Genomic DNA, 13,682 nt, shown 5'->3' with positions numbered 1-13,682 from the left:
GGCAAGCCTGAACTACAAGGGGTCTGCCCTCCGGAAAATAATTCCTTTTTTTTTGCCACCACCCACCATATTTGTTTTCTAGGGTTGCTGTAAAAAATAACCACAAACTTAGTGGCTTAGAACAAGATATTTATCCTCTCACAGTCCTGGAGAAAAGAAGGTCATATTTAAGGTGTTGGCAGGACTGAGTTCCTTCCAGAGGCTGTTGGGGAGATTCCATTGCTTGCCGTCTTCCCGGGACTGTGCTGCACCAGTCTCTGCCTCTATCTTCACACTGCCTTCTTTCCTGTCTGTCTTGTAGCTTGTTTGGTTGGTAATCCAGGCAACAAGGGAGGGGTCCCTGAAGGCCTTGGGGGGCACCAGGAGAGACTTGGTTGTGATGTAATTAAAGAGAGCACAAGTCCAACACTTGAATTCCACTTCAGTTCCGGATATCTCCTTCTAGAGCAGGCTGTGGCGGTTGGACACCTGATGTTCCTAACTACAGTATGAAAATGAAACTCTGAATGTGATGATGTGGGCAGAACATTTTGCAGATGAGAAGTAGTATAAATGACATATGGTAGAATTGCAATGATTAAACACCTATTATAACACAGAATTTAATATTCCCAGTGAATTGTCAACCCTTTTACCTGTGAGGTGAGCAATACATGTACAATTTGCACATTTGGAGGAAAGACTAGCAGTGACCTGCCTTTTGTGGAAGTCTCAGTCATGGGGTTTTATGAAATTAACTCTGGGGAAGTTTCTGGAAACAACTGGCAGTGATAGTGCATCCTTTACCTGACAACTATTTCAGTAGACCGGAAGGTGGGCAGGAACTGTGGACCCCAGGACATGGGTGTTCTGGGAAGACAGAAGCTTGGGGTCAGACACACCTGCCTGCAAACAACTGTTTCCCCACTTAAATTTTGCAGTAACATCAGCGGGGAGGTTGTGAAAGCTACAAATTCCTGGCCCCTAAGCTGACCTACTAAACCAGAATCTGAGGTCTTGGGGCCCCAAAGACTTTATTTTTAAGATTAGCACCCAAGGCGACTGCGATATGAGGCTACTCTGAATCTTAGTCTCTAAAAGGTGATGACGAAGGATTCACAATACCTGAGTCAGGATTTTTGTATAGACATAGTGTGGTTTTTTCTAAGTGCAGAACAAAAAAGGCTCAATAACTTCTAGCTGTTATTATTATCGAGCTAAGTATGTGACTCCCTTGCTAAGTCTTATTCACTTTGCTAAACCAGCGGGGGAATTCTCAGCCAGATTAGCTGGGGTCCCAAAGTTGCAAGCTGTTTCTGAGTTTTGATAAAAGCAGCCTTTTCTGATACATTTTACTCAAAGTTTTAATAACACTGGTGTTAAGGTCCCCTTTGGGTTGGGAATTTCTGTTGAGAGCGGAAACATCAATTACATTGTAACAGGTTGTGGGATCCATCGAGACTCAAGGACTATGGGTTAGACGCACCAGAGAAGGATCATTTGTTCCTTCTGGCCCAAGAAAGGCACTTGCACCTGAGGGCTCTCAGCGCAGCTGTCTTGTGTGTGTGGTACGTTCTGCTTTCGTTTGGTCGCTTGAGGTTGAAGGAAAAGGGGGAGGGGGAGGCTGGCGTTCTGCCCTGGAGCCGAGACAGAGCGAAAGTGGCCGCCAACCCTGCAGGCTCCAATTGCTGGGGTTGAGATTTCCGGAGGGGTTCGGCGGCCGAGGGAGGATAAGCGCGTGAGCCTCAGGTAGGACCGCACAGTACCTTCCGGAAGCCCTCCTCCAGCCGGGGGATTCGGATTGGCTCGAGCGGCGAGGTCGGCGAGGTCAAGACCCTTTCCGAGGCTCTCCCTGACCCGCCCCAGCGTGGTCGCGTTGCTGTAGAGACGCCGGTTGGGGGCGGGGCGGGGGCATGCTGGCCAAGCCGGCAGGCGCGAGTGGCAGCGCGCGTGGCCCGGAGCAAAGCCCTGCCCGGGGCGTCCGGGGGCCGGATGGCGGAGCCCACGCTCGCCGTGGAGCCCGGGAGGTTTGCGCTCCGCTCGCCGCGCTGCAGGGAGGGCGCGGTGCCAGGCTCGAGCGCCCAGAGACCCAAAAAGAAAGCTTTTTATTTGCTGAGGATGAAGCCCCTGAAGGAGCCCGCCCCCAACAACAACGTGTCCTTTGTAATCCATTGTCAACTAGGCAAGGAGATCAAACACATTTGCAGCAACTGCAGCCGAGGGGAGGACACCCGGGACGGTGAGTGCCGGGGCTCGCCCGGGCGGTGGCGAGCGCGGGAGGCGGGGACGTGGCTGATCCCCAGTGAGCGGGCACCGCCGGCGTCTGCTGCCTGGAGAACTGCGAGGACGGCAGCCCTCTCTACACAGGCGTGACACCCGCCCGCCGGGCACTTTGCAGAGTGCTGCCGTGAATATACCATTGATGTATATATACTTCCCCCACACGGGGCGTTCGAAATGAGGGTTTGGAAAGGGTCAAATCTGGGATTTTCTTTTGGGAAGGTAGGGTTTTAGGGTATTTGTCTGGGGCAACATTATTAGCTTTAAAAGGATTATTGCACCTGCTGTCTTAGCGATGTGGGCTTCTTTGCTGTTCTCACATCCTTGCATTATGATAGGATATACCCTTTGCCGGGATGCGTTACAGATGTGCGTTCACTTTGGAGAGGTGGTTTGGCCTTTGCTACGGCTCCCAGAGCCCTGAGAACTTGTGGAGTTGTTGAATGGTGTCTATTTGGAGTAAAACATGGCCGTGATTTTTGGAGTGCCACAGCTGGCCCCTCTTGGAATGATGCCTAATGGTCAAAATGTGGAGGTGGGGGAGGGGCGTGTGCGAGCCCAGGAGCTCCCTCAAATCCGATCTGAAGTGGGGCAGTGAAAGGGTGTCAGGCTGCCGGCGACTGGGGCAGACGGAGCCAAGAAAGACGGACAGCTCCACGCCGACGGGGTAGAAGCCTCTGCAGATGTGGAAGCGCCAATGTGGTGGTACATTCGCAGGAGCCTCCAGGCACTTTCGAAGCAGCTCACCGAGCAGTCTCTGGAGGGCCACGGAAGGTCGCGGAAAAGTTTTAGGCAGCAGAATTTGCCGGAAAAGCATTAGCTACTGGCCAGCCTGAAGCTCATTGCCTCGCTTGACACTTGCACCTGCCTGAGCAGACAGATTTTTCCGATCAACCAGACGGATTCTCTTGCTTGCTTTGGAAGAACAATAGTACTTAGGATCCCTCGTGTTCATTGCTGGCCTCTGAAGTGCAGAGTAATGAAGTGACTGTGGCTTGGGTAATGTCTTTTCAAAATTAGCGTCCTGCTAGTGTAATTATACTTTTCTTTGATTAAACTGCCAGAGAGGCAGTGCAGGGTGGCACTGGGCATCCAGAAGAAAAACTGGGTACTGGTGGAAGGCAGGCGTGCACCAAACACACTAACGCTGCTTCTGTTAGTTTTAGGAGAGGATACCCGTTTTTGAGAAGTGTACACTTACTTGTGTTTGGTCCTTTGGTTATGATATAAGCTGCTGACACCTATGAAATATAAATGGATTAATGGGACGATCCCAAGCCAGACTTTTACCATAAAATGTAATAGAGCATGAGTTGCAGGCTGAATTATTTATTAAATGAATCACTCTGTTGACAGAATTGCTTCCCACATGGGCTGCTGCTTTCACTACCTTGGGAGGTTTTTTTTAATTAGAATCTCTTAACTGTTGCCACAATAAGGAGGGGTCTGTGTTTAAACCCAAGGATGTATGTTTATGTATGTAGTTATGAAAACATGATCACTGGAAAACATGGTGTACACTGTTGATGGAGGCAGGCATGTTTTAGCCTAAAGCTCACATTTCTGCTTGCATCATCTCTGCAGTCTCAGACATTCCAGAACATACCTATGGATGTTCCCATATCATCTGCTGTGACTAAAGTGTTTAATTCCAAAGGATTCTGGTAGGACACACGTCAGATTGTGGTGCCTAATTTTTTGCCTAATTCCACACTGCAAATGCTGCCTTCCTCATTTAGTCACTGAAATAGAATGAGGTCAGGAGTTTAACCCTTCTGTTTTCACTGACAGAGCCCAACACAACACTGCCCACTGTAACAAGAAAGGAAGTCCAAATAAATTTTACTTTCTGCAAGCACTCACCTTCTATAATAGTTTGTCACGAGTGGATGTTCTGTGAGATAAGTTCTCTAGAGGCGACTTTCAATTTGAGTCATCATTTCTGTATATCTGGAGAGCCCGCTATTTTAAAGGAAACATGTGGTCGAGATTGTGGTAATGCAGATAAGTTCAGTGGGGCACCATAGAAGAGTATGTTTCTTATGACGGGGCACACCTACATTGTATCCAGCACCATCAGGGTGTTCGGCTCCTCGTTTAGCACCTAGGAGGCTATTGAGTGGCAACCATTGAAAATGCTGATCCAGTAGGAAAGCCTAAACATTTTACGGTTTCATTTTTAATTTCTTTGTATATAAAAATGGCAGTTATTTTAAATATAGCTAAAACATATTTTAATAACTTTAAAGACACTAGAATTTAAAATATTTGGCTTATATAGAAGAAACTTAAAAAGAAAAAATATTTCTGAATGGTTGAGCGGATATAAAAGGGGAAATTGCATTTTCGCAATTGCTGTTTTACTTAGGAGTATTTTTTAAAAAGTTCCTGATATCCACTAAATAGTATTAAAGGTGCTTTGCTGACCTTATTTTAAGTAATTATTTAAAATTGTTTATTTATTCTTAGAGAGAAGGGAACAGAGGGAGAGGAACATCGATGTGCGAGAGAAACATCCATTGGTTGCCTCTCGCATGTGCCCAAACCAGGCCTGAAACCCAGGCATGTGCCCAATCAGAAATCACACTGGTGACCTTTTACTTTGCAGGATGACGTTCAAGCAATTGAGTCACTCTGGTCAGGGCCTAAGTGATTTTCTTATTAACTTTTAAGAAATTGTAGAATACAGTTCACTCTTAATGGCCAAAGATAGTTTCTATTTATCTTTACTGTTTTGGTTTAATACTGAGGCCATTTTCAGATGAAGAAAGCAGCTTATATAGCACATCAATGCCAAAGGCTACAGAGCAAGTACAGGGTAAAAAATTCGAATCCTCATTTGTCTGTCTTTAAAAGCAAGGTGCTTTCCACCATGCTATCAAATTGATTTTTTTTTAACGGCACCTACATTTAATGTAGAAAATTAGACAGTGTGTTGTGTGTATGTTCCATACTTGCATAAGTTTGGTAAGCCAGGTTTCTTGGGATACAGAATTAGAATGAACTGCAGAATTTCCTAGTATATTTAATTATTTTTATTTGCTTTACCTACAGGTAAAGAGGCTGGCATTGGTAGGAGTAGAGGGAGAGAAGGTTTTAGCTAACCAGGTTAGAAGTTATGTACATTGTAAAGCTAGAAGAGACACAGCTAAATCATAACTAAACACAGTGGAAGTCAATAGGAAGGTATGAGTTAATTTACAATAATTAGAATCAACTTTAGGGAGAAATTTATTCTAGAAAACCAATTATTTCTGTATATAATTTTATACATATTTTTCTATTCTCATTTGAAATCCTTTTGAGTCTGTTAATAGAAATTATCATAAAATTTTAATAGCATTAATAATTATACTTTAAGATGTAATTTTAATTACTTTTAACAGAAATAAAGCATGTTAACAGCTTTAAAACAGTTTTTAGAAATATTTTGAAGCCTCTTTTTTTATAGTGGCACATGTTTCCTCTTCTGGTACACAGAAGAGACTATTGAAATTGCTTCTAGAGAACTTATCTAACATAGTAATCAAAATGGTACATAAATTCAGACACAACACATTTTTATTGCAGCTGCTACTTAGTGCTTTTTGCATGTAACTTATCAGTATTTCAAGATTGTGTTTATTTCACTAAGTATGATTTCTGTTCTTTAAACGTGCATATACAAATTTACTAATTTATTGACCCACTAGATGCATTTCCAAATTTTGTTTTAGAGATAGAAATATTTAACATGTTGTCTAATGTATTACAATATGAATTTTTTGGACTGACAGTTTGTCATAATACTTCTCTGTTACTCTGACTGTAGGGTTCATCAGCAGGACAGCCTTTCAGTAGAGAATACCTTATGAGTTTTTGTGGGTGAAATCCCTCATTTTGCAGATGAGAAAACTGAAGTGCATTAAGGTTAGGTGAGCAGTCCTCCAAGGTCCAAGCACCATTTAGTGCCACGGCTGCTCACAGAACCTGTCCCTTGATGAAGACCCAGAGCTGGATCCTGGAATCTCACTGCCTTTTTCAAAGAGTGGCTCATCCACTTGCTAGCTGGGTGGCGTTAGGATACCGCAGCATTATTTACTGCATGGAGTTGTGAGGATTAAATGAGATAATTGGTACAAAGCACTTAGCATGGCAAGACAAAGTGCTGGAGAAGTATTAGCTGTGATTACTACCATTTGTATTGTTAGCGCCAAGTCCAATTTTGTGTTGGGTTTTTCTTCCTGCTATACTTTGCTGCTTGGCCTCTTCTATAATTAAACGTCCTTGGATTGGGTCCAAGGTGAAAGCATGCAACTCAACTCTACTCTTAATAGTTAAAGTTTTTACTATACCTAGTAAAGCAAGTGAAGTAAAAGTGAGACTGTGGAAGAGCCCCTCCAATGTCACACAAGCAGTGTTTTTCATTTGTTTGTTTTAAAGTTTTAACAATCATGTCCAGTACTTATAGGTAAAAGGACTCATTCACACACACACACACACACACACACACACATATATATATATATACAATGACTAAGCAGCTTTTAGTCAGTTGAGCAAGCAAAAATAGGCAAGGTAGGAAGAGGAAAGATTAATAGCTGAAGGAAGTATTTACTGGAGAATTTTATCTACATAGTCTGAGGATATGACTCAGAATCAAAGGGACAGGTGTGGAGGACTTCGCCTGAGGCAAAGAACAGAGGCAGGAAACTGCTCTCTTAATATCAGGAAGCCTGGAAAAGCTCTAACCTTGAGCAGGGTGTAGAGATTGTGTGGAACCCTGAAAAGAAAGGCCCTTGCTCAGACAGTAGGGAAGAGAAGTGAAGAAGGGCTTCACAGGTGTGAGGAAGGGGTGTACAGAGTGGGGAGACTCTAATGATGTTGCGCTCTTACAATTTTATTAAAGCATTGTGTACTCAAGCAACCGATCTGTTGGTTTTCTTACATTTATTTGGAAAATTAGCAGCTTATGTGTACAGTGCCCTCTCAGCTTAAGGATAGATAGCAAGAGGTACAACAACCAGCCATTGCCTTTGAAGACTTTAGATTTTAGTGTGAGTAACAGGAAAGTAAACTGCTGAATTATTGGAGGAAGCCATAATGATGTGAGTAAGGCAGGAGGGCTTCCCAGAGGAGGTGATATTTGGACTGGAACCTACTAGAGCCATTGTCCAACATAAAAAGGGAAGGGCATTTCAGTAAGGAAAAAACTGTACACAGACCATTTAAACTGTAAAAGAGCATGGTTTGCTTGGGAAAAGGGATAAGTTCAGCAGGTAGAATTTGTGGAATGTGAGGGAAAAGGACATGAATTAGTCTGGAAACATATATTGGGGCAATTTATCTTTTTTTCCAGTAATGTATTTGTGAAGCATTTTTTATGTGCCACTTTTAACATTTGAAATATAAATATCACTACGATAGTGTGATATTTATATCACACTTTGCTCTCAAAGACCTTACACTATAGTATGGGAAGATAGGTAGACAAATATGTGCGTACAAGTTTTAAGTGTTTGAGAAAGAAAAGTTATTTTAGAGACAGAAAGTAGGGAGAGTGGTTGGTCCCACCTTGGGCAAGAAAGAGATGAGAAAAATACTGGTACTATATAATCTTTTATTTAATCCTCACCCAAGGATTTGTTTATTGATTTTAGAGAGTCAGGGATGTGGGGTGGTGAGAGAGGGAAAGAGAGAGAGAGAAAAACATCATTCAGTTGCCTTCTGTATGTGCCCTGACTGGGGATCAAACCCACAACTTAGGTGTATGTGCCCTGACCAGGATTTGAAGCTGCAAACTTTTGGTGTGTGGGACGACGCTCCAACTAACTGAGCTACCTAGCCAGGACAAATTCTGGTACAATTTATGAAAGAGTTCAAATTTCATCTAGTGACCACCAAAGGTGGCACAGTGGTTTTTAAACAGGGGGGTCTGATCAAGTTATCATAAAAAAAAACTTATGGAAAATTTTACACCTATACCAGAAGTACACAGATTAGGGTAGTGAACCCCTGTAGACTCTTTACCCACTCCTGTATTATGTTGAAGTACATTTGAGTGGTTTTTTGTGATGGCGTTGCTGATAGTGCCTAGGCAGGGACCAGACAAGAGAAAGGGTCCAATTGCCACAGCCACTCATAATGCAAGAAAGTGCATTTCAAGACCTTAAGCAGTACGTGTCAAAAAACCAGGATTATTCTTCTATTACAGACCCATAAAGAGGCCCAGTAACACTTTCAAGAACCAGCAATTTAAAGTCAGTTGCCTTATTAACTTTGAACTCATATGTAATTTTACTAGTAATTTTCCTTTTCATTCTAATGCCTTTCTGACACTTTATAGACAACATCTGTAAATATTCACTTAGTTTAGGAGAAAAAATGTTAAAATATTTGTAAAATCTATAGCTTAAAATATACCTGTATGTCTAAAGGAGATTTTAAAGGATTAGCCCTGGCTGGTGTGGCTCAGTGGATTGAGTGCCAGCCTGCAAACCAAAGGGTCACTGGTTCGAGTCCCAGTCAGGGCACATGTGTGGGTTGCAGGCAGGGTCCCCAGTTGGGGGTGCGCAGGGGGCAGCCACACATTGATGTTTCTCCCCTTCTTTTTCTCCCCCCTTCCCCTCTCTCTAAAAAATAAATATTCTAAAAAAGATTAATAGATAAAATATAAACATAAAATTTTATTGGAAGGGAGAGGGATCAATACTTGTCTACTAGCCACATTCATTTTTGTAGTTTGCTAATTAATATGAAGTAATAACTTTCGGAACTTCAGCAGGTATTAAAATTTAAATATGTATCTAAAAGGAGTTGGTGTGGTGAGCCAGTTAGGAATCACCTTCAAGGGCTTCAAGGTCAGTGACAAGTAGGCAGATTCGATGAATGCAATGAGATGAAGAGGAGTCAGATAAAGGCCAGAAAACAAGGAGCAGGAGAAGCAATGCACTTCCCTTGAACCCTAAAGGTTGATAAGGGAGAAAAGGAAAGGCCAAAGAGGCAAAAGTCACAAAGCTCTGGGTAAGAGAATGAGGAGCTAAACAAGAATCCAGTTGTTGGGTTGGGAAAGAAATGAATAGTAGAGATTTTCTGTCTAGGGGACACTCAACCAGTAGATCACATAAAAGAAATAATACGCTGTTTTTTTGTTTTTTTTTTACAGTTGTACTATTTCACTGTCCAGGGCCAGAGGAAGGGTAGAACATGGGCGTTCATTTACTCATATAACAAGGATTGATGCCTATACTGAACTTGATGTGCAAATACGGAGATAAAGAATGAGTTACTGCTCTTAGAGAAACTTGCAATCTGGTGAGGGACATTGCTATACTGTAGATCCCCGCCTTATCCACAGTTTCATTACCCACAGCCAAACACTGTCTGAAAATATTAAATGGGAAATTCCAGAAACAAACAATTCGTAAGTTTTAAGTTGCGTGGCATTCTGAGTAGTGTGATGAAATCTTGTGTCTTCCTGCTCTATCCCACCTGAGACATGACTCATCCCTGTGTCCATTGTCTCTATACTGTATATGCACCCTGCCTGTTAATTAGTTAGCTGTGTCCTTCATCATATTGGTTATCAAAGGGAGTGCATGCGCTAGAGAGAGGGAGAGAGATTGAACACTTTCACATAACTTTTATTACACTGTAGCGTTATAATTATTTCATTTTGTTTTTACTTATTCTTAATCTCCTAATGTGCCTAATTTATAAATTAAACTTTATCATAGGTTATGTATGTATAGGAAAAACAGTATATAGGGTTCAGTACGATCTGCTGTTTCAGGCATGCACTGGGGGTCTTGGAACATATTTCCTAGGTATAGAGGAGGTGGGCTCAGGATGTGATGGACACACAGGCAGGGACTCCATCTCCTTGAGAGAGAAAGTCAAGGAAGTCATGTGGGAGGAGATGGCACTTGAGCTAAACTGTGATGGGAGAATAGGATTGGGCTGCCAAGGAGGCCTGAGGGAGGCATTTGAGCAGGATGAAGAGGCATGTGCGGGCAAAGGTTATGAGGCCTGAGGAGGGCATCGAATGTAAACTGCTCAAGGCATCGGTATTTCTTGTCTCTCCTCTTCAATGCTGTTTTCAGTTCCTGGAATAGTACATAGCTGTTAGACATTTTAAAATGTGTTCAACATATAAATATACATGTTAAATTATTAATTATTAATTATTTAATGTGTATCGATTTATTAAATTGACTCCAAGGACAGCAGTTTGATGTGACCAGGGTAGAGCATGTAAGCTTGGGAAGGAGCCTGGAGGAATGGGTATGAGTGGTCGTGAAGGGCTTTGGGTACCATGCTGAGGACAGGGGACTTGCTCTATGGTCAGATACAAGATTCTCTGGAAGATTTTTTAAGTAGCTTTAATTTTTTTTCTATTTATTATTATTTTTTAATCCTCACCCAAGGACCTTTTTTTTTTTTTTATTGCCTTTAGAGAGAGAGAAACATCAAATGGTTGCCCTCTCTCATACATGCCCCGACCGTGAACTGAATCCACCACCATTTACAGGATGATGCTCCAACCAACTGAGCCACACCAGCCAGCGATTTACTGTTTTGTTTTTTTAATTTTAGCTTTGTTGAGGCATAAGTGACAAAAATGTAAGATATTTAAAGTATACATCATGATGATTTGATCTGTGTATACACTGTGAAGGGATTCTCCTGCATCTAGTTAATTAATACATCCATTAACTCTTATTTATTTATTTATTTATTTATTTATTTATTTAGGTGAGGACATTTACGTTCCACTCTCTTAGCAAATTTCAATTATACAACATAGTGTTCTCAACTATAGTCACCAAGTTTACATTCGGTCCTCAGATCTTATTCATCTTACAGCTGAAAGTTTGTACCCTTTTACCAACCTCTCCTTATTTTCCCTGCCCCCACCCCAGTCCCTGGCAACCACTTTTCTACTCTCTCTTTCTGTGAGTTTGACTATTTTTAGCTTCCACATATAAGTGATACCATGCAGTATTTGTTTTTCTTTGTCTGGCTTATTTCACTTAGTATGATGCTCTCAATTTCCCTCCATGTTGTCGCAAGTGGCAGGATTTCCTTCCTTCTCATGGTTGAATAATAGTCCATTTCTTTCGTCCATGTGTGGACACTTAGGTTGTCTCCTTATCTGTGGCTATTGTGAATAGTGCTGCAGTGAACAAAGGCATGCAGATATCTCTTCAATATCCTATTTTCATTTCCTTTAACTATATACCCAGAGGATGAGTGTTGCTGCATCATATGATAGTTCTAATTTTAATTTTTTAAGGAATCTCTATGCCATTTTCCATGGTGGCTACACCAATTTACATTCCCACCAACAATGCATCAGGGTTTCCTTTTCCCCACCTTCTGCTAATACTTGTTACTTCTTGTCTTTTTTATAATAATTATGCTAACAGGTGTGATATGATCTCTCATTGTGGCTTTGATTTGCATTTGATGATTAGTGAGATTGAGCACTTTTTCATGTTGGCCACTTGGATGTTTCTTTGGAGAAGTTATCTATTCAGATCCTCTGTCCATTTTTTAATCAGATTTTTTTGTTTTTTACTCTTGAATTGTATGAATTCTTTACATATTTTGCATATTAACCCCTTATCAGATATGACTTGAGAATATTTTTTCCCATTTGGTATGTTGCCTTTTCATTTTGTTGATTTTTGGGGGGCCATGCCAAAGCTTTTCAGTTTGCTGTAGTCTCACTTGCTTATTTTTGCTTTTGTTGCCTTTGTTTTTGGTGTCCAGTCCAAAAAATCATTGCCAAGACCGTGTTAAGGGGCTTACCACCTATGTTTTCTTCTAGGACTTTTATGGTTTTAGGACTTACAATCAAGTCTTCAATCCTTTTTTAAGTTGATTTTTGTGTATTACAAGATAGTGGTTTAGTTCCGTCCTTTTGCATGTGGCTGTCCAGTTTTATGTCACTTATTGAACTGACTGTCCTTTCCCCATTGTATATTCTTGACTCCTTTGCTGTAAATTAATTGACCACATATGCAGGGTTTATTTCTGGGCTCTCTATTCTGTTCCATTGATCTGTGTGCCTGTCTTTATGCCAGTGTTATATTGTCTTGATTATTATAGCTTTGTAGTATAGTTTGAAATCAGACATGTGATACTCTTCTTTCTCCACATTGCATTGACTATTTAGGGTCTTTTGTGGTTCCATACAAATTTTAGGTGATTTTTTTTCTATTTTTCTATTTTTGTGAAAATATTATTAGAGTTTTAGTTGTTTTATTGAGATATAATTCACATGCCATACAATTCACTCATTTAAATTTCACAATTCAGTGACTTTTAGTATATTCAGAGAGTTGTGCCTCCATCACATCACAGTTAGAACATTTTCATTATTTCAGAAAGAAACTCTGCTCCCTTTAGCCTATCCCCTTCAGTTCTCCTATTTCTGCTACCCCTAGGTAACCACTAATCTATCTTTTGTTTTCAAAGTCTTCCCTATTCTAGATATTTCTTTTTTCTTTAGTATATTGTATTGATTATGTTGTTACAGTTGTCCCAATTTCTTTTCCCTTTGCTCCCCTCCACCCAGTACCCCACTTTCCTCCAGCAATCCCACCCCCTCCCCTTAGTTCATGTCCATGGGTCATGCATATAAGTTCTTTGGCTTCACCCTTTCCTGTACTATTCTTAACTTCCCCCTGTCTGTTTTGTACCAACCGATTATGCTTCTTACTCCCTGCACCATTTCCCCATTTCTTCCCTTTCCCCCTCCCAGCTGATAATCCTCCAAATGATTCCCATACCTATGATTCTGTTCCTATTCTGGTTTGCTTAGTTTTTTTATTTTTTATTTTTTAGATTCTGTTGATAGTTCTGAGTTTGTTGTCATTTTAACGTTCATACTTTTGATCCTCTGTTTATTAACCCTTTGAGTGCCATGCGTAATTGCTAAAATTTGTGTGAGAAAGGCCAGGCTATTTTGCTCAGAAATGCAGAGTTTATGAAAAATGTCTATAAAAACATTATTATTCATGATAATTTGCTGAAAATTTCACCACATAGGAAATACTCTCTTCCTTTGTAAGCAGTGTTCTTTGATGCAATTTAGCAAAAATTTATTGCATTAAAATTATAACAATTATTTTAGAAAAAAATTTTCCTTTAATATGCTTTTGAAGTATAATATATGGCATAATATAAAACCTACGATTATAATTTGAAAAACACATGGAAACATGGATAACAAGCAAGAAGTATGCCAACTATTGCATAAATTTTTGAAAAAAAAGAAAACTTCATAACGTACAAAATAAAATGAACACAAACGGCATTCACACTAGAGTCATATATATCAATAGATATCAACAGTGAAAAACAGTTTATAAACAAAATGCTAACGCTATACTGTGAAGCAATGAAAATATCCATTAGCAAAAGCTTCCTTGTCGTGC

The 13,682-nt window shown here is 40.8% G+C and overlaps 1 protein-coding gene across 5 annotated transcripts in view; it reads left to right on the top strand.

Moving 5' to 3' along the window:
• The window catches only part of PHACTR1 (phosphatase and actin regulator 1), a 551,412-nt gene that overhangs the window by 284,129 nt on the left and 253,601 nt on the right, over nt 1–13,682 (top strand). The window contains exon 1 of one of the 5 annotated variants that reach the window (XM_090269808.1): nt 1,935–2,218. The exons of the other annotated variants lie outside the window; for them this stretch is intronic. Coding sequence (XP_090125934.1) covers nt 1,972–2,218 — 247 coding nt within the window. The 5' untranslated portion in view covers nt 1,935–1,971. Of the gene's footprint in view, nt 1–1,934; nt 2,219–13,682 lie in introns of those variants that run through there. 5 annotated transcript variants of the gene reach the window in all.

Source organism: Furipterus horrens, unplaced genomic scaffold (genome assembly GCF_987537825.1).
Source record: "Furipterus horrens unplaced genomic scaffold, mFurHor1.1.pri manual_scaffold_3, whole genome shotgun sequence".
NCBI lineage: Eukaryota > Metazoa > Chordata > Mammalia > Chiroptera > Furipteridae > Furipterus > Furipterus horrens.
Note: the sequence above shows the minus strand (reverse complement) of the source record. Positions and strands in the feature narration are given on the sequence as shown.